The sequence below is a fragment of the Erpetoichthys calabaricus genome, chromosome 17 (genome assembly GCF_900747795.2).
Source record: "Erpetoichthys calabaricus chromosome 17, fErpCal1.3, whole genome shotgun sequence".
In the NCBI taxonomy this organism is placed as follows: Eukaryota; Metazoa; Chordata; class Cladistia; order Polypteriformes; family Polypteridae; genus Erpetoichthys; species Erpetoichthys calabaricus.
This window is the reverse complement of record NC_041410.2, coordinates 84701726-84720838: the sequence shown is the minus strand read 5'-3', so window position 1 is coordinate 84720838 and position 19113 is coordinate 84701726. Positions and strand designations below refer to the sequence as shown.

Genomic DNA, 19113 nt, shown 5'->3' with positions numbered 1-19113 from the left:
ATCGGCGATTTTGGTTTTCATGGGCCCAATTGGAAAAAAAAAAAATGTGGTTACAAATAATAAAAAGATTACAGTTTGATTTCTGGCACCATTATCAAGCTTGTAATGTCGTTTTCCTTGAACTTCTTACATTTTTAGGGAGATAAGGGACCCATAGGACCTGCTGGGCAAGATGGCGGTGAGGGGCCAGTTGGACTCCCAGGTGTAGGTGGACCTCAAGGACCCCCTGGAGAAGATGGAGACAAGGTAAAGGAACCCCATCACATCTTCCACATGCCAAATATGCACTTCCAGACTCATGGGAACCTTTGGTGACAAGTTAACTTCCTCCACTCTTTAATATTTACGTAATATTCTGTATATAATTAAAGGGCGGGGGGGGGGGGGGGCACACAACTCTACATTCCTGGTAGTGAATTGCAGCCTTTGAATAGTTTGCCAGTTCTCCCCGTGTCTCTGTGGGTTTTCTGTAGGTATGGTGACCCTACTCTGAATGTGGGAGTGAGTTTGAGAGACTGGCACCTCAATGAAGATAAGTTCCTCCCTTGCGCCCTGAAGTAGACCCAAGCCTTTTGATCCCATAACAGGATAAGTTGCTTCAGAAAGGGATGGATGAATTGATTGGTTGAGTTCTGTTATGAAATGGATTCTTAAACATGGCGAAAATGGGTAGAGGTATCCAAACATCTTCAGAAGAAGCAAACCTAAATGAGGCTAACTCAGTCCTGCTAATCCCCAGCTATCAAAACTAGGCCTTTGACCTGGCTAGGCCTAGAAATTAACAAAGTTCAATACCGACATCTGAATTAAGACTAGCTCCTGCCTTGTGCCCAATATAGGTGAAGAAGACCCAAGCCTTTTGATCCAGATTAGAATAAGTTCTTCAGAAAAGGGATACATGAATGGATAGGTTGGGTTCTGTTATGAAATGAAGTATTAAACATGGCAAAAATGGGTTATGGCCTTCAAAAACCTCCAGAAGAGCAGACCACGACCTTCTCTGCCCACCAGAGAAGAGGTTAACCCAGTCCTGCTAACTTCCAACTACTAACAGTACCTTTTGACCTGGCTAAGCCCAGAAATGAACAAAAGCCAGTATCAACATCTGAGTTAAGATTAGTTCTTGCCTCGTGACCATCTGAAACAGTCCCAAACCTTTTGATCCCATAACAGGATAAGTGGCTTCAGAAAGAGATGGATGAATTGATGGGTTGGGTTCTGTTATGAAATGGACTCTTAAACATGGTGAAAATGGGTAGAGGTATCCAAAAATCTCCACAAAAAGGTAACCTAGATGAGGCTAACCCCCAGCAACCAAAAGTAGGCTTTTGACCTGGTTAGGTTCAGAAATTAACAAGGTTCAATACCCACATCTGAATTAAGATTAGCTCCTGCATTGTGCCCAATGTAGCTGAAGTTGGCCCAAACCTTTTGATCCTACATTAGAATACGTGCTTCGGAAAAGGGATACATGAATGGATAGGTTGGGTTCTGTTATGAAATGGAGTATTAAACATGGCAAAAATGGGATGTGGCCTTCAGAAACCTCCAGAAGAGCAGACCAGGACCTTCACTGCCCAGCAGGGATGAGGCTAACCAAGTCTTGCTAACCCCCAGCAACCAACAGTAACATTTGACCTGGCTAGGATCAGAAATAAACAAAATCCAATTCCCGCATCTGAATTAAGATTAGTTCATGCCTTGTGACCATCTGAAATAGACCCAAGTATTTTGATCCCATACCAGAATAAGTGGCTTCAGAAAGACATGGAAGAATTGATGGGTTAGGTTCTGTTATGAAATTGGGTCTTAAATGTGGTGAAAAAGGGTAGAGGTATCCAAAAAGCTCCAGAAGAGCAGACCAGGACTTTCTCTAGCCAGCTCACATGAGGCTAACCCAGTCCAGCTAACTCCTAGACACAAAACAGCATACTTTTGACCTGGCTAGGTCCAGAAATGAACAAAATCCAATACAGGCATCTGAATTAAGATAAGTTCCTGCCTTGTGATCAATGCAGCTGAAAATAAATCCATGTCATTTGATCCCATAGCAGAATAAGTGGCTTGAGAAAGAGATGGATGAATTGATGATCTGGGTTCTGTTAAGAAATAGACTGTTAAACATGACAAAAATGAGTTATGGTCTTTAAAAGGGTCCAGAAGAGCAGACCGGGACCTTCTCTGGCCAGCTCAGATAAGGCTAACCAAATCCAGCTAAATCCCAGCTACCAACAGTAGGCCTCTGACCTGGCTAGGCCCAACAAAGAACAAAGCCCAATACTAAAAGATGGTTTTGTAACCTCCTGCCATTCAAGGTAACACTGGTATCATTTGGCAAGTTTTGATTGCATCCACGTGAAAATTATTTTTTCCTTTGGGTATCCCTAAGGTCATGATTGTTGCCGATGGCAAGTATGGAGGCTTCATATTTCACCTTCATTATATAAACTAATAAACATGAAAATATGAATACATGAATTGTCAGTCCTGTGATGGACTGGTGCCCTGTCCAAGGTTTGTTCCCTGCCTTACTCCCAGAGCTAGCTGGGATAGGCTCTAGCAGACCCCCTGCAGTCCTATTCTGGACAAAGCGGGTTGGACATGAATTCTCAAGTGATGATGTTGAGGAATTCCAGCTGTGGCTTCTTGTTTATCGAGCAGCTCGCTCTTCTTAATCCCACCATGATGCACACTTGAGATGACTCTGAGAGTAGGACCACATCGCTTGATTCTAACCACCTTTCCCAAACATCCCATTGGTGGATTCGGTAGCTCTTGTTCCACAATGGAGTGAGAGCAGGAGGGTCAAACATGGCTTTAGTAGAGCGGAATGGAATGAGTCAGCAGTCAGGCGCCCTGCCCACTTTCTGAGTTGGTCCAATCAGAGGCCTACTATTCATGCTGGCTTATCTGCCACTTATTTGTTGTCACCAAATCCTAAAACTGTCGTTTTGGTTTTCCAGGGTGAAATGGGAGGTCCTGGCCAAAAAGGGAGCAAAGGCGACAAGGGAGAATCGGTAAGTGTTCTGCTACCTGCTACTAGGTCATTCATTTCAGACTGAGCACCGATCAGACATTGTGGGCAAGATACTGGGCCGCACCAGTTATCTCAGATAGTGTCTGCTTTTGCAGAAGACCTTTCTGTGGCTGGCAGAACTGTGACATATAGGGGAGGTGACAGCTGTTGAGAGCCATCGCCACAGGTGCTTCAATTTAGCTAAATTAGTAATAATGAATGCGCTACCTGCGAGAGCTTTCTGGCGCAATGCGCAATTCACCACCGGCATGCTGGTGACCTTGTACACTTGGAGAGCGGAGGCCCAGGAGCAAATCATCGCCTCGAGCTTGATTTCAAGTTCAGTACGTGGAGTTCAGAAAACGAGAGACTAATTATGTTGAGCTGATAGCCGCTTCATTTGGGGGCTTCACTCCTCAGGGCAAAGTGGAGCACATCAGGATGAATCAAGAGAGTCTGTGAGACTAGCAGACCACCACGTATCATCAAATAGCAATTCAGGACTACCTCCGCCTCCTGATGGATACACGAAAAAACAGTCAAAAAGCGTGAGCCGTATTGGACTGAAGGTAAAAGAAGAATGCTGATAAGTGACCAACTCCAGATTGACCCCCTGGGCTAGCCATGCATAACTACCAGGACACCATTAATGTGGAGAGTGCCCCGGGGTGAGAAGAGAGGACTGGGAGATTGAAGCTCCGATAAGTGACAAGGGTCAGGCTAGAGGTCAAAACACATGGAAAGAAGAAATCGATGAACAAAACTCAATATGCAGAAAGGTCGTAACATTAACTTCTGCTTGGAAGCACCTTCTGGTTTTCTCTGACACAATAAAATGACAAAATCGGTGAAAGTCTTCTCCTGACATTCTGCACCAGGCTATTGAAAGGAGCACAGTACTTCACAATAGCTGTTTTAATTTCCACACTTTCTCTTATCCATTTCCGTTGAAATATTGGTGTAACAATAAGGTCCCTGCTATGAGGGTTTCTCTGCAGCAAAGAACGATCCTCTAATTCAACTCTGTACCCCTACCTATGGGGTGTAAGGGTGCCCAGGTCACCCCATTTTTACTTTGGACAGTCCATCTTTACCATGATGCTACTTACTCCTTCTGGGAATTAATGTTAACACTTTTATTTTAATCAGGGACCTCCAGGACCCACCGGAAGTCAGGGTCCAATTGGACAGCCTGGTGTGCATGTGAGTACCTTCTTACTTTACTAGGCAATGTCAGCTTTTATATATTGATGTTTATGTTTATCTTGATTTCATTATTTAATATAGTGCCTTGCACATCTATCTAGAATATAATGTCCCCTTTTGTATTCTATATACAGTATCAAATGTACACATTTTCTGTCTATTTATTGTATATGGGGCTTTTCATAGGCATCTATTCTATACAATATCTTTTATAGTCACTGTTAGAGTCGATCAATGAAATTCACCATGGCATTTTTGGCACAAAAATGTGCTCTATTTGCTGGTGATGTTGTACGTCGAATATTTTCCTGGAAATTCGCTGTGCTGCTATCTAACACAGACATGCCCCATGATGCTTTGCAAGGCCAGTGTGACATTACATAGCAGTAGCAGCCATTGGCAGATCTTTCATGCATGCGTACTGTAAGATCACTGCCCAATCTGCTTCAGGCATGTGTGATGTGACGACCCTATACAGCCAGACTTGCACCTGCATGCATTAAAAAAATAAAAGGATTTTCATTTGAGGGGTACATCAGGTAACCATAATGAGAACATCACTGCCTATATAAGACTGAGCCCCGTGTGCAGGCAGCATAGCACGTCATGGCTACTTCGCATACAAAATTAGCCATATGAGGTCCTTAAAAGAAAACACATGTGACCCTGTCAAATAGCAACAATAATAATAATAAAGATATATTACCATTTACAAGCCTCTTCTAACTTCTTGATGAATCAAAAAAGTGCAAATCATCTGCATAGAGATCGGTAACAAAAAAGACGTTATAGCTGTGCCTGGACTTCAAACAATGGAGCAAGTCTGTCCAACACCACTGCTTTGGGCAGGGCCAGTGCCTGCTCCATGACTGAGACTCCGTGAGTGCAATGACATGCAGTATTATTATTATTATTACTACTATTAATATTAGTTTAACTTACTGCTGGTTTGTGGCCATTTCTTGTTATCCTGTGATTATCCTTCTGCCTGTGTCTAGTGTTGTTTGAGCCACGGTGGTGTAGTGGTTAGCACTGTTGATTTACAATTCACTTCACATTTTTTGCCTCAATAATCTATCCAGCCTAGTTGGCAGATGCTTTCCTAACATTCTGGGACACTTAAAAAATAATTGCACCATTATAATCCACTCCAGACTTGTTCAGTTCCTTTGTGACTTCAGTGTATTTTGTAGAGTTCTGTGACATTCCTGAACATTTCATGGACTCAACGATATAGTGACTTCATCTATCTACAGTAGCTATCTGTTATATAGTGCTTTTACATATGTATCTATTATGTAGTGCCTTTAAATATCTCTTATATAGTGCCTTTACAGATCTCTCTGTCTATATAGTATGTTTCATGTCTATTCATCTATCTATCTATCTATCTATCTATCTATCTATCTATCTATCTATCTATCTATCTATCTATCTATCTATCTATCTATCTATCTATCTATCTATCTATCTATCTATCTATCTATCTATCTATCTATCTATCTATCTATCTATCTATCTATCTATCTATCTATTGTGGAAGCAGGCCCGGACACAGACAGGTAGACATGTTTAAAGCACCACAACACGTTTATTTACAATACTAATATTTACAAAAGTGACACACACAACCCCAAAACTCCCCCAAAGTCCAGGCCTTCTCAATAATGCCTCTCTCCCTCAGGTCCACCTCCACTCCTCTCCTCCAAGAGTTTGTCTCTCGTCCTCCCGACTCCAGCCATCGAATGGAGGGAGGCGGCCCCTTTTATACACACCCAGATGTCCTCCAGATGCCTCCCGATTAGAAGTACCGGCTGTGCATCTGGAATCACTCCGGGTGTCCCTGGTATTCTTCCCACCAGCACATCCGGGTGTGGCAGAAGTGATGAGGGCCAGGGCTCCTCAGGCATTCAGGCACCACCTGGTGGTGACCATGGGCCCCCATAGGGTTGAGCTTCCAAGCTCAGGTCCTGTGGTCCCCAAAGCCACCAGGGCAGTCGCCCTCTAGTGGTCTGGAGGAGGCATAATCCCTCCTCTGGTCCTCCTGGGCGTCCCGGCTGGGTACCACCCCCATCATTATACAGTATCTATCTATCTATCTATCTATCTATCTATCTATCTATCTATCTATCTATCTATCTATCTATCTATCTATCTATCTATCTATCTATCTATCTATCTATCTATCTATCTATCTATCCTGCCTACTATACTAAAATTTCTATCTATCTATCTATCTATCTATCTATCTATCTATCTATCTATCTATCTATCTATCTATCTATCTATCTATCTATCTATCTATCTATCTATCTATCTATCTATCTATCTATCTATCTATCTATCTATCTATCTATAATATATAGCGCCTTTGCATATCTATCTACTGTTCTGTCATTATTTTATACAATATGTATCTCTGTATTTCATATTTATCGATTTTTCTGACTCGTCCATCTTTCCTGGGATTCACTGCAGTAGCCTCTCAGATCCTTTTGAATGTTTTAATTAAATTCAAATCCAGCATCTTTTTCCTCTTAGGTTGATGCAGGTTGTTGGTTTTTCTACACTGACTTCAGGCCACCCATTCTTGTTTAAACAGCCGGTCTCATTTTCTGGTGGTCCAGCACATCTGGTCCATTTGTCACCACCTGCCTTTCCACTTCCTGGCTCACTCCGTCAGAGGTCCCTTCAAGTTTTGCCATGTAGGTGAAGCTTTTTACCTTTTGCCCTGAGGTTCTGCCTTCTCCACTCATGTGCCTGAGCTGGGTGGCCATTAATTTCCAGTCACTGGCCCTAAATCTTCAGTGGTGGTGCTGAAGCTATGGATCGACGCTGGTATCCAAAAGGTTGCCAGTTCGAATGGCGTTACTGCCAGAAGGGATTCTGCTCTGTTGGGCCCTTGAGTAAGGTTTATTAACCTGCACAATTAACCATACAATAGAAGACCCTTCACTCTGACCTCAAGGGGTATGCGATAACTACATTTTGTTGTCCCTGTACGATGACAATCTCGTTGAATCATCATTATTATTATTATTATTATTATTATTAATGCTTATCATCCATGAGCAGCAGACTCTCATTTCATGACTTCCTTCATGTTTTCTAACGGTTTCAAATTTTTTCAGGGTGTGGATGGAGAGCCTGGGCCCCGGGGACAACAGGGCATGTTTGGACAGAAAGGAGATGAGGGGGCCCGTGGATTTGTTGGGGTGGCTGGCCCCATTGGTCTACAGGTTAGTGTTATATTATCTTGTAATGGTGTTTTGTTTCATGTAGTGAGCTCATCTGTTTTTTCTTCCTGGAATTTTTAACATCCAGAAGGGTACATTTTTATTTGGTGGGGTTTGGTTTTGGTATTTAGTGATAATCGCCTCTCTTTGAGGTTATTTTGGATTGCCAGCCCTGGCGGATGTTGAGTAAGCATTGAAGAATTCTTTAATTCACTCAAGCACAGGGTTCAGTATGAAAGCGATGTGATGATTAAAGTGCACCTACCACAACAGGTGCCATTTGGCTTTCTTCCCAAAATAATCTCACAAAAATTAGTTTTTGGCTCCTTGGTATTATAAACTGTAAAATCTGCCTTAGTATTTATGAGCGGCACACTGGCTCTCACAGCACTCAAAAGAAAAAGACCCTTTAATGTCAAAATGAAAACAGATCTCTACAAGGTGGGCTAAATAAATTATGAATACTATATAAAATACCAAATAACTGACCACATAAGTACTCACCCCCTTCAAGACAGCATGAAGGAGGTGCTCCTTTGGCAGCCATGACTGCCTTGAGTCAGGTTTTCCTCTTTTTCCCTGTCAGCTTTACAAATCTCTGCAATTATTTTTCACCATTCCTCTCTGCTAAACGGCTCAAACTCCGTCAGCCTTTGCCAAGCCCACCCACAAATTCTTAACTGGATGGAGATCTGGACTCTGACTCGACCACTTCAGGACATTTGCATTGTCGTTCTGAAGCCATTCCTGCTGTGTAGCTTTGACTTCATGCTTACTTCACGGTTGCTGGAAAACACATCTCCTCCCAAGGTGCAGACAGCATCAGGTCCTCCTCCAGGATTTCTCCATATTTTGCTGCGTTTATTTTCCCTTCACAAGTCGTCCAGGGCCTGCAGTAGAGAAGCGTCCCCACAGCCTGCCATTTCCATTACCGCTCTTCACAGTGGTGTGTTTGTGAAAATGTTCAGTGCTCAAAGACGTCATGATGGTCAGACAGGACAATTGTGGTCTTATTAGACCAAAGTACCTTCTCTTTAGACTGACTTTAGAATAATTAGGACGAGAGCAGGCCATTCAGCCCAACAGAACTCGCCAGTCCTATCCACTGAGTTCTTCTAAAATCACACCAAGTCGAGTTTTGAAGGTTCCTACTGTCTACCACACTACTTGGTCATTTATTCCTCGTGCCTATGGCTCTCTGTGTGAACACAAACTTCATAATCCATCCATCCATCCATCCATTTTCCAACCCGCTGAATCCGAACACAGGGTCACGGGGGTCTGCTGGAGCCAATCCCTGCCAACACAGGGCACAAGGCAGGAACTAATCCCGGGCAGGGTGCCAACCCACCACAGGACACACACAAACACACCCACACACCAAGCACACACTAGGGCCAATTTAGAATTGCCAATCCGCCTAACCTGCATGTCTTTGGACTGTGGGAGGAAACCGGAGCGCCCGGAGGAAACCCACGCAGACACAGGTAATGTTTGTGCAAAATATACCCTGAACATTAGGACATTAGGACAATCTGGACGAGAACAGGCCATTTAGCCCAACAAAGCTCACCAGTCCTATCCACTGAATTCTTCTAAAGTAACATCAAGTTGAGTTTTGAGGGCCCCTAATGTCCTACTGTCTACCACACTACTGGATCGCTTATTCCAAGTGTCTGTGGTTCTCTGGGTAAAGAAAAACTTCCTAATATTTGTGAGAAATTTACCCTTAACAAGTTTTCAACTGTGTCACTGTGTTCTTGATGAATTCAATTTAAAGTCCCCAGTCTTGATCCACTGGACTCATTCCCTTCATAATTTTAAACACTTCAGTCAGGTCTCCTCTTAATCTTCTTTTTGCTTAAACTGTAAAGGCTCGGCTCTTTTAATCTTTCCTCTTAACTCATCCCCTGTAGCCCTCTAATCAGCCTAGTTGCTCTTCTCTGGACCTTTTCTAGCCCTTTTATGTCCTTTTTTTAGCCTGGAGATCAAAACTGCACACAGGACTCCAAATGAGGCCTCACCAGTGTGTTATAAAGCTTGAGCAGAATCTCCTTGGTCTTGTACTCGGCAGATCAAGGCGCTATATAACCTAACATTCTTAATGGCTTCTGAACACTGTCTGGCTGATAGTGTGGAGTCCACTATGACTCCTAAATCCTTCGATTTCCAGACCTCCCATTGTGTATTCAAACCTCACATTTTTACTTCTTACATGTAATACTTTACATTTACTGACATTAAACAAGTTCAGCTCTTTTAATCTTTCCTCATATTTCATCTCCTGTAGCCCTGTAATCAGCCTAGTCGCTCTTCTCAGGACTTATTCTTGTGCTGTTATGTCCTTTTTGTAGCCTGGAAGCCAAAACTGCACACAGAACTCCAGATGAGGCCTCACCAGTGTGTAATAAAACTTGAGCAGAACCTCCTGTGACTTGTACTCCACACATCAGGGCGCTGAATAACCTGACATTCTGTTAGCCTTCTTAAATGGCTTCTGAAAACTGTCCGACAGTTGATAGTGCCGAGTTCACCACGACTCCTAAATCCTTCTCATAAGGTGTACTCTCGATTTTCTGACTGCCCATTGTGTATTCAAACCTAATATTTTTACTTCCTATGTGTAACACTTTACATTTACTGACATTAGATTTCATCTGCCACAAATCTGCCCAAGCCTGCCATCCACGTCCCTCCGTGATGATTCAATGGATTCTCGATTATTACTTGTCAATCCACCGATCTTGGTATCATCTGCAAACTTAACCAGCTTGTTATTTACATTCCTATCCAAATCATTTGTGTATATTAAAAATAGCGCTGACCCCTGCTGGACGCCACTCTTAACATCAGCCAATTCTGAGACTTCAGAGTCTCCTGTGTGTCTTCTACCCTTTTCTGGTTTCGACTCCTGCCCGCTGTCTTGACCACATCTTCCGATTATTTTCCATTAAAATCTTTTACTGTCTCGTCTCGACAGAGTGCAGTTACTTGTTGGATTTTTTTTTGGGGACTTTATCACATGACAACCCTCCAGAGGATTTCAGATTTGCGCTCCACTTACTATTTTGGTCTGCAGCCAGACTGGATGGACAGATGGAGGCCTTGTTTATTGCTGTTGTTATTAAAGTCAACAGAATTGAATTTCAAATGTCGTATGGCGATAAGAGAGGGAAAGAGTACCATTTTTATTATCGCCTTAAATTTATTTATTTATTTATTTATTTATTTTTTAGGGAATGCCTGGACCACCTGGAGAAAAAGGAGAAAGCGGCCACGTTGGTTTGATGGTATGTAAAAGCTTCTCTCTTGCGCTACAACTATAAAATCAAGACTATGTTATCATGTCAAGTAATAACGTTGAAAATACTTTAAGAAAATAGTGCTAGAACCGGGTGTCGCTCAGGCTGTGAAAACAGTGTTAAAAGTGTTAGCCCCCGAGCGTCACTCAGCAACAGTATAGACTCGTCAAACGTAAGTGTTACACCCGAGGATTACTCAGGCTGTAAAAGTGCTAACAGCGTTTTCTCCTGACGCTGTAGACGTGTTTTCTTGTAGCCTCATAATGGCATCCTATAAGAAACGTTTTTCAGCAGTCGAGGTGTTGCACGCTCTTGACTGTGATACGAGCAGTGATGTTGAGGAGCCTCTCATCAGCAGTGATGACAAAGTGAATCTGTCTTCAGGCAGTGAAACCGAAAGCGATTCTGATGAGTCCGAAAAGTGACACTCGCTTTTGGGTTTCTGTTGATCCTGCTTCAAATAAACCAATATCACCTTGCTTTGAGTTTGTGGGGAAGCCAGGAATAAAAGTGAAGGATGACAGCCAAGATCCACTTCTTGATAATGACGTGATCGAAAGAATTGTTTTTGAGATGAACCGTTATGCTGAAGAGTGTCGGTAAATGACCACACACCTAAGCACTTTTCCCCACTCAAAGATATACCACACAAAAGACCTATATTGACAGTACAGTCGACCCTTGATATACGACCGGCCTGACATGCGAACAACTTGATTTACGACCAAAATTTTTGTTTTGATTTACGACCAACATCTTGCATTACGACCTGAATGCGGTCACGTGTATCCGCTTGCGCAATTGTAAACAAACAGCCAAGAGCGTTCGTAAGCGTCAGTCGGAGCCCAGATACATGTGTTTGTGGACATAATTTCGGTCAGTGCAGTGATTTATACAATTTTTTTCGATAATTGCTAAGGAAGGAAGAGAAGGTAATGAAGGTAAAGAAAGCAATCACAATTGAAACGAAGAAAGAAATTGTGCGGAAATATGAGAGTGGTGTTCGTGTGACCGATCTCGCTAATATGTACAGCATGTCGAAATCCACCATCTCGACAATTTTACAAAGAAAAGATTTGTATAAGGAGGCTCCTTCCAAACAATAACCACCTTCCATTTCATTCTCCTCCTCCTCTCTTCCTGCAGCCCAAAGATGTCAAATTAAATGGTGAGTACAGTATGAAATTGTTGCTTCTGGTAGGCTAGGCACTTTTTATAACTTTTTGGTTAGTACATTAGAAAAATTATTGGTGTTTTGGTAAATTATGCACATTATACAACCCTTTTTTATTATGAAAAGGTTAAGTAAGTGTCGCTGTGGGAGGTTCGGAACACATTATGGGTATTTCCATTATTTCTTATGGGAAAAATAGTCTTGACTTACAACCAACTTGAGTTACAACCAGCCCTCGTGAACGAATTGAGTTCGGAAGTCAAGGGTCCACTGTATATATGAGATTATCATCATCATCATCATCATCATTATTATTATTATTATTATTAATTTCATTTATTATTCATTATTATATGACACAAATTAAGAAAACATTGGGGTTTCCACCAGGTTGCCGGCAAAGTAAAAATGAACTAAATAAATGCTAAATGACAGCAAAATCCCAGGCTGCAGTGCGTTCAGTGAAATAGATAAGCTTATTGGAGCGGTCAGTCCTTTTGGGGTAGAGCTCTGTCCTGTGGTAGGCCCAATTCCAAAACGAGGCACCACCCTTCTCTGTTTTATAGTCCACTGTCTGGAAGGGGTGGAGTCAGGGGTGGAGCTTCTCTGAGCTATGGATGAAGAAATAGATGATACTGTTAGCGACAGCTACCCCTCGTGTCCCAGAGTAGTACCCCTTACCTGGAATGAACCCGGGAGGAGACCCCTCTGACACACATGCGTGACAATGCACTTAGCTTCCACCCAATGCAGCCAATTGCTGTGACTTTTGTTGTTGTAGTAGAAGTTGTACTGTCACACATACAGAGTGCAGAGACATTCTCACTTGCATATCCAACCAACGTGCAAACCCACTCCACTGGTAATCAAGAATGTATTAGGACAAAGTGGGCATTGCCTGTTAAGAAAACAGATTTGAAAGGGATGCAGGCATCCAGCTGCATCTTTCTCCATTTGCATTCCAAACTAAGTGACTGAAGTCCAGCTTGTACCAGGATCTTGCCTGCACTTCATCTGATGACAAAGGTGTACGTCATGGTTGACCTGACATCTCTCCAGAGGTTCCTCTGCAGACCCTCTTGAGCCACAATGAACTCAAGCAAGAACTGCAATTCAAGGGATGACTACTAGGAGGAACAGAAGAACTCGCCTATGAGAAGACACTGATTTTGCAACTAGAAATGACTTTAATCCAATCAGGAAAAGTTAATGCATTCCCTTCAAACTCTCTGCACCATCCTGAAGAAGCTCTCTGGACTGTTCACTGGACGCTCACTGGGAAATGTCTTAAGGAGGGCGAGATACACAAAACGACCTTCTGAAGCCTAGTCTCTTTGAACCTTGAAAGCTATGAGTTGCTCCTCCTTGGAGAGCCGAAGCTGAGAAACTCTTCTCTTTTGTGAGCCTGAGAGCGGAGATCTAGTCTGCTAAGCTAAGCCCTGAGTGCTGTCTGTTGAGGAGCAGCCATTACTTCAAGAAAGCCATCGACAATGTTGTGCCAGAAAGACGAATGCTATCCTCCAAGCGGCAAAGGGTCTGCTGAGGACATAGGGATCATGAAGAAAAGAGAGAGAGAGTGCCCACCAAAGCATAAAGGAACCCCTGACCAACAACAAAGCAACAAATCCACACAGCATCCGACATCTTGGTATTGTCTGTGCCAAGATAAATTCAGACTTCTGAATACCAGTGAACAGCCTGCCTATAATGTGCTAAAACACAGAACTCCATTTGAGTGAATAGAAAACACAAATCAATTTACCGGGTGTACTCCTTACCTGCTCCCCACTTCCATACCACTTGGTTAGTGGCACAAACCTTATAGAAAAACCCTGCGAGGAAGTCGAGCATAGCTTGCATTTGCATAATCTCAGAAATTGCCATAAATGTAACCCCTGGTGTCATGCGCCAGTCATTCTATCAGGGCCGTCTTAATGTATGGGCACAATGGGCACTGCCCAGGTGCCCCACAATGGTATGTTTCTGATTTTCTATCGAAACAGGGGCCCCAGTGCACTATTTTCCCCGGGGGACTATGATACTGTTGAGGGGTTCCTGCGTTCTGTAGTTTCACAGTGACTGGCATCATGATTAACTCAATACATTCTTCTGCTTCATTCTCTTAATCGATGATCTGGATTGCCGTTAAGCACTAGGATTTTGTCTGTTTCTCCTTAAACACAGCACGTCGAGTCTGATAATAAGGACTGTAGAGTAGGCAGGACCCCAAATGCCTTCAGACAAACCTCACTGGAGTGTACTCAGTCCCCTCTATCCTCTCAGACTGTAGGGCCGAGCACTGCTCATATACCAGCCTGCTGGCCGAGAGCTCCGGCGGTCGGCTGGCACTCTCCGCATCTGTGTGTGTGTGTGTGTGTTTGTGTGTATTTGCATAAGTGGAGCTCCAATTACTTTAATGTCATTAGCAGGAAATGCAATTATCTGGAGCCGACCCTGTGCATTTGCATAAGAAAGAAGCTTAATTTGTATACGCATTTCACCAGACATCCGATTAGAAGACAAACTCCCAAATGAGGGCACTAGCGTACAGCTGCTGTGATTGGCAGGTGCCCCCTTGTGTTACTTTTGTGTGATAATATAAAAAAAAAATGAAAGTCGATATAATCAGAAGGGTTCATTTGGAAACACTTCATGTTGATGTGTCTGTTAGTGTGTTACTTATGGGGATTTATTTTTATTGTACCATGTGATGGATGAACCGGCCTCCCAGCCTGTAACGGCCAGGAGGCCTTGATAACGGAAAGCCAGGGAGGGAGTGATATCTCCTTTCCATGTTATAGCAGCTACTTCAGGAGTGGCATCCTCACAACCACTGAGCAGCATCTAGGGTGGGCGCTGGATCCTGAAGGGTCTGCGCAGTAGTCTACTGCCTGCTATGGACAGAGCACACCCCCGGACACTGAGTGGCAGCATCACGTCTGGCAAACCCCAGTATGGGCGCCTACAGGGCAGCATAGGTGCTCTTGTCCCATGAGTCTGCTCTCTTCAGGTTCTATGGGGGGCTGCCAGCCAACACAAGCACCGTGGTGGTCCTGCCTGACCTGGAAGTGCTTCCCAGGAGCAAATGATTAACCACTGGCAGTACTCTTGGGTCCAGGGTTAAAAGGGAGCCCTCCACTCGTCTCAGGAGAAAGTAGGAAAAGGAAAGAAAGAGTTGTGCTGTATTGCGGAGTTGTGTTGATGGTATTGAACTGGGAATGTTGTGGTGCAATTGTGTCTGGAGTTTTGAGATGTTTGTACAGTGAGTTATGTACATTTTATTTTAAATCAGTATTGCTATTCATATCCATATCAGTCTACCTTTCATGTTAATGCATTAGACATATATAAATGATAGGCCTGTGTTTGTAGGTCGCAGTCTGCTCTGCTCACGCTCGACCACAGCCAATAGATGGCTCATGTGTGAACTTTTACATTTTTTTCGTCGCTTCATGTGTCTCACTTCTCACTAATAAAGACGGGTGTGCAGCAAACGCCGCCACATAACTACGACTTTGTGCTAATGACACAGATTTTGAGACTCAATGTTGAAAGGAAGCAAATGCTGCAGCTCAACAACGTGCAAGTGAAACACCTCAGCAATTTGGTTTGTGTATAATTGGCTTTTAAAGTTCAAAGAACTGCTTTAAAATGTTCGAGAGACACAAACATACCCAAAAAATGCCCTTAAAGAGAGAGGAAACTGTAAAACCTCAGGCTTAGATGAAAGAGAATAATGCAGAATCTTTGTAAATGATGAATGTCTTTGAATGAATGAACAAAAAGAGAACAAAATAAAATGATTAAAACTCAATGTGAATCAAACAATCTTTCAATTGCTAGGTTACGTTTTAACAGCACCTCTCCAAATGGAACACCATATGGAAAAAAAACAAACATTTTGCACCCTTTTTTAGACATGCTGGTCAAATAACAGCTGATATAAGTGGTGGGAAAATGCAACTGTATGTTGTTTTATTTTTTAATTATTTCATGAAGTCGTGAAAGTCATTTATTCAGGGGACTGCATGTGCTGACAGTGAGAGGCAAATGAGATGCATAACTATGCAAAACATGTTAATTTTAATACCCTGTTTACTGCTTTAAATGATTATCTATGCTGTATGGTAACTCCGAGCAGGAGGCTGCTGAAATTTCATACCAAAGCAAACTGGGTCAAAATAGCGGGTCTTGAATTAGGAGGCCCTGCACCTTCTTTTTTTTTTTTTTTGCACTACACCGGTAGTTTCCTTGGCAAGTGTGTTTGATATGGAGAAAGGATGGCGGCGTCGAAACAGCTGACACGAAATGTAAACTGGCATGTTTAGAAAAGAAGAGGAGCTTAAAATACTCGAGGGATCCCCTAGGACTACATAGCTTTGTTTTCATGCTGTCAGTTATAATTGCTGAGCTAAATTTATATTAAACATTGGAGCTGGAGATACAGATGGTTTTATGGGTATAATAAATCCTTTTCAACTATCTCTTCACCTGTCTATTTAATATAGCATCTTTCTTACATATAAGAATATTTTATATGTGCCTTTCAAATCTATCTATCTATCTATCTATCTATCTATCTATCTATCTATCTATCTATCTATCTATCTATCTATCTATCTATCTATCTATCTATCTATCTATCTATCTATCTATCTATCTATCTATCTATCTATCTTTCCTGCCTATTATACTAAAATTAATATTTATCTGGCTATTACATTTTGTATATATAAATTATAAATACCACCTATCTATCTTATTCTGCCTACTATACTAAAATTAATGTCTATGTAGATATTGCATAGTATGTTTCAAATATATATATATAAATTATAAATACTATCTATCCCTGCCTACTATACTAAAATTAATATTTATCTGGATATAACATTTTCTATATATAAATTATAAATACTATCTACCTATCTTATCCTGCCTACTATACTAAAATTAATATCTATGTAGATATTGCATAGTATTTTCCATATAAATAAATTATAAATACTATCTATCTATCTATCTATCTATCTATCTATCTATCTATCTATCTATCTATCTATCTATCTATCTATCTATCTATCTATCTATCTATCTTTCCTGCCTATTATACTAAAATTAATATTTATCTGGCTATTACATTTTGTATATATAAATTATAAATACCACCTATCTATCTTATTCTGCCTACTATACTAAAATTAATGTCTATGTAGATATTGCATAGTATGTTTCAAATATATATATATAAATTATAAATACTATCTATCCCTGCCTACTATACTAAAATTAATATTTATCTGGATATAACATTTTCTATATATAAATTATAAATACTATCTACCTATCTTATCCTGCCTACTATACTAAAATTAATATCTATGTAGATATTGCATAGTATTTTCCATATATATAAATTATAAATACTATCTATCTATCTATCTATCTATCTATCTATCTATCTATCTATCTATCTATCTATCTATCTATCCTGCCTATCCATCCATCCATCCATTTTCCAACCCGCTGAATCCAAACACAGGGTCACGGGGGTCTGCTGGAGCCAATCCCAGCCAACACAGGGCACAAGGCAGGGAACCAATCCCAGGCAGGGTGCCAACCCACTGCAGGACACACACAAACACACCCACACACCAAGCACACACTAGGGCCAATTTAGAATCACCAATCCACCTAGCCTGCATGTCTTTGGACTGTGGGAGGAAACCGGAGCGCCCGGAGGAAACCCACGCAGACACGGGGAGAACATGCAAACTCCACGCAGGGAGGACCCGGGAAGCGAACCCAGGTCTCCTAACTGCGAGGCAGCAGCGCTACCACTGCGCCACCGTGCCGCCCATCCTGCCTATTATACTAAAATTTATATTTATCTGGCTATTACATTTTGCATATATAAATTATAAATACCACCTATCTATCTTATTCTGCCTACTATACTAAAATTAATATCTATCTAGATATTGCATAGTATGTTTCATATATATATAAATTTAAATACCACCTATCTATCTTATTCTGCCTACTATGCTAAAATTAATATCTATCTAGATATTGCATAGTATGTTTCATATATATAAATTATAAATACTATCTACCTATCTTATCCTGCCTACTATACTAAAATTAATATCTATGTAGATATTGCATAGTATTTTTCATATATATAAATACTATCTATCTATCTATCTATCTATCTATCTATCTATCTATCTATCTATCTATCTATCTATCTATCTATCTATCCTGCCTATTATACTAAAATTAATATTTATCTGGCTATTACATTTTGCATATATAAATTATAAATACCATCTATCTATCTTATTCTGCCTACTATACTAAAATTACTATCTATCTAGATATTGCATAGTATGTTTCATATATATATAAATTATAAATACTATCTATCTATCCCTGCCTACTATACTAAAATTAATATTAATCTGGCTATAACATTTTCTATATATAAATTATAAACACTATCTACCTATCTTATCCTGCCTACTATACTAAAATTAATATCTATGTAGATATTGCATAGTATTTTCCATATATATAAATTATAAATACTATCTATCTATCTATCTATCTATCTATCTATCTATCTATCTATCTATCTATCTATCTATCTATCTATCTATCTATCTATCTATCTATCTATCTATCTATCTATCTATCTCAGTTCCTTTTCTATGTACAAGTATTATATACTGTAGTACCTTTACATATCTTTCTATCTATCTATTGCATATAATGAATGTCTTTTATATTCTACTAGCTGAATTACCCGCTATTACCTGGGTGTGTTTGTAGAATATGTTAAGTTATAAAAGAAAAGGTTTCTGTTGTTTTTTACACGGTGACCCTGCTGTTATTGCTAGCCATCTGATCTGTCCTCCACACTGCTTCTCTACCAATGGCTCTGCTTTCGTGAGTCGAGAATTTGTTCTTTTTTGGGTTGGATCAGATGCCAGAATTGTGTAACTCCTTGCTGGGTTGTAATTATGAACACCACCATGTCTGACTCGTGCTCTTAGTTCAAGGTGGACAGTGCACAGTGCTAAAATTATAAAGAAAAGCTGACAAAGCAGGAGTTAAACAGCAACCCTTGTTGTTGTTGCACTTCCAGTCTCAGTGAAGCCTCATCCAGCACCCGTC

At 41.1% G+C, this 19113-nt stretch overlaps 1 protein-coding gene across 4 annotated transcripts in view; it reads left to right on the top strand.

Annotated features, from left to right (window-relative positions):
* LOC114667466 (collagen alpha-1(XI) chain-like) overlaps positions 1–19113 on the top strand; it is a 377917-nt gene that overhangs the window by 274652 nt on the left and 84152 nt on the right. For all 4 annotated transcript variants that reach the window (XM_051920865.1, XM_051920864.1, XM_051920867.1 and 1 more), the window contains 5 exons: positions 139–246; positions 2964–3017; positions 4166–4219; positions 7354–7461; positions 10695–10748. In XM_051920865.1, the coding sequence (XP_051776825.1) occupies positions 139–246; positions 2964–3017; positions 4166–4219; positions 7354–7461; positions 10695–10748 (378 nt within the window). The remainder of the gene's footprint in view (positions 1–138; positions 247–2963; positions 3018–4165; positions 4220–7353; positions 7462–10694; positions 10749–19113) is intronic.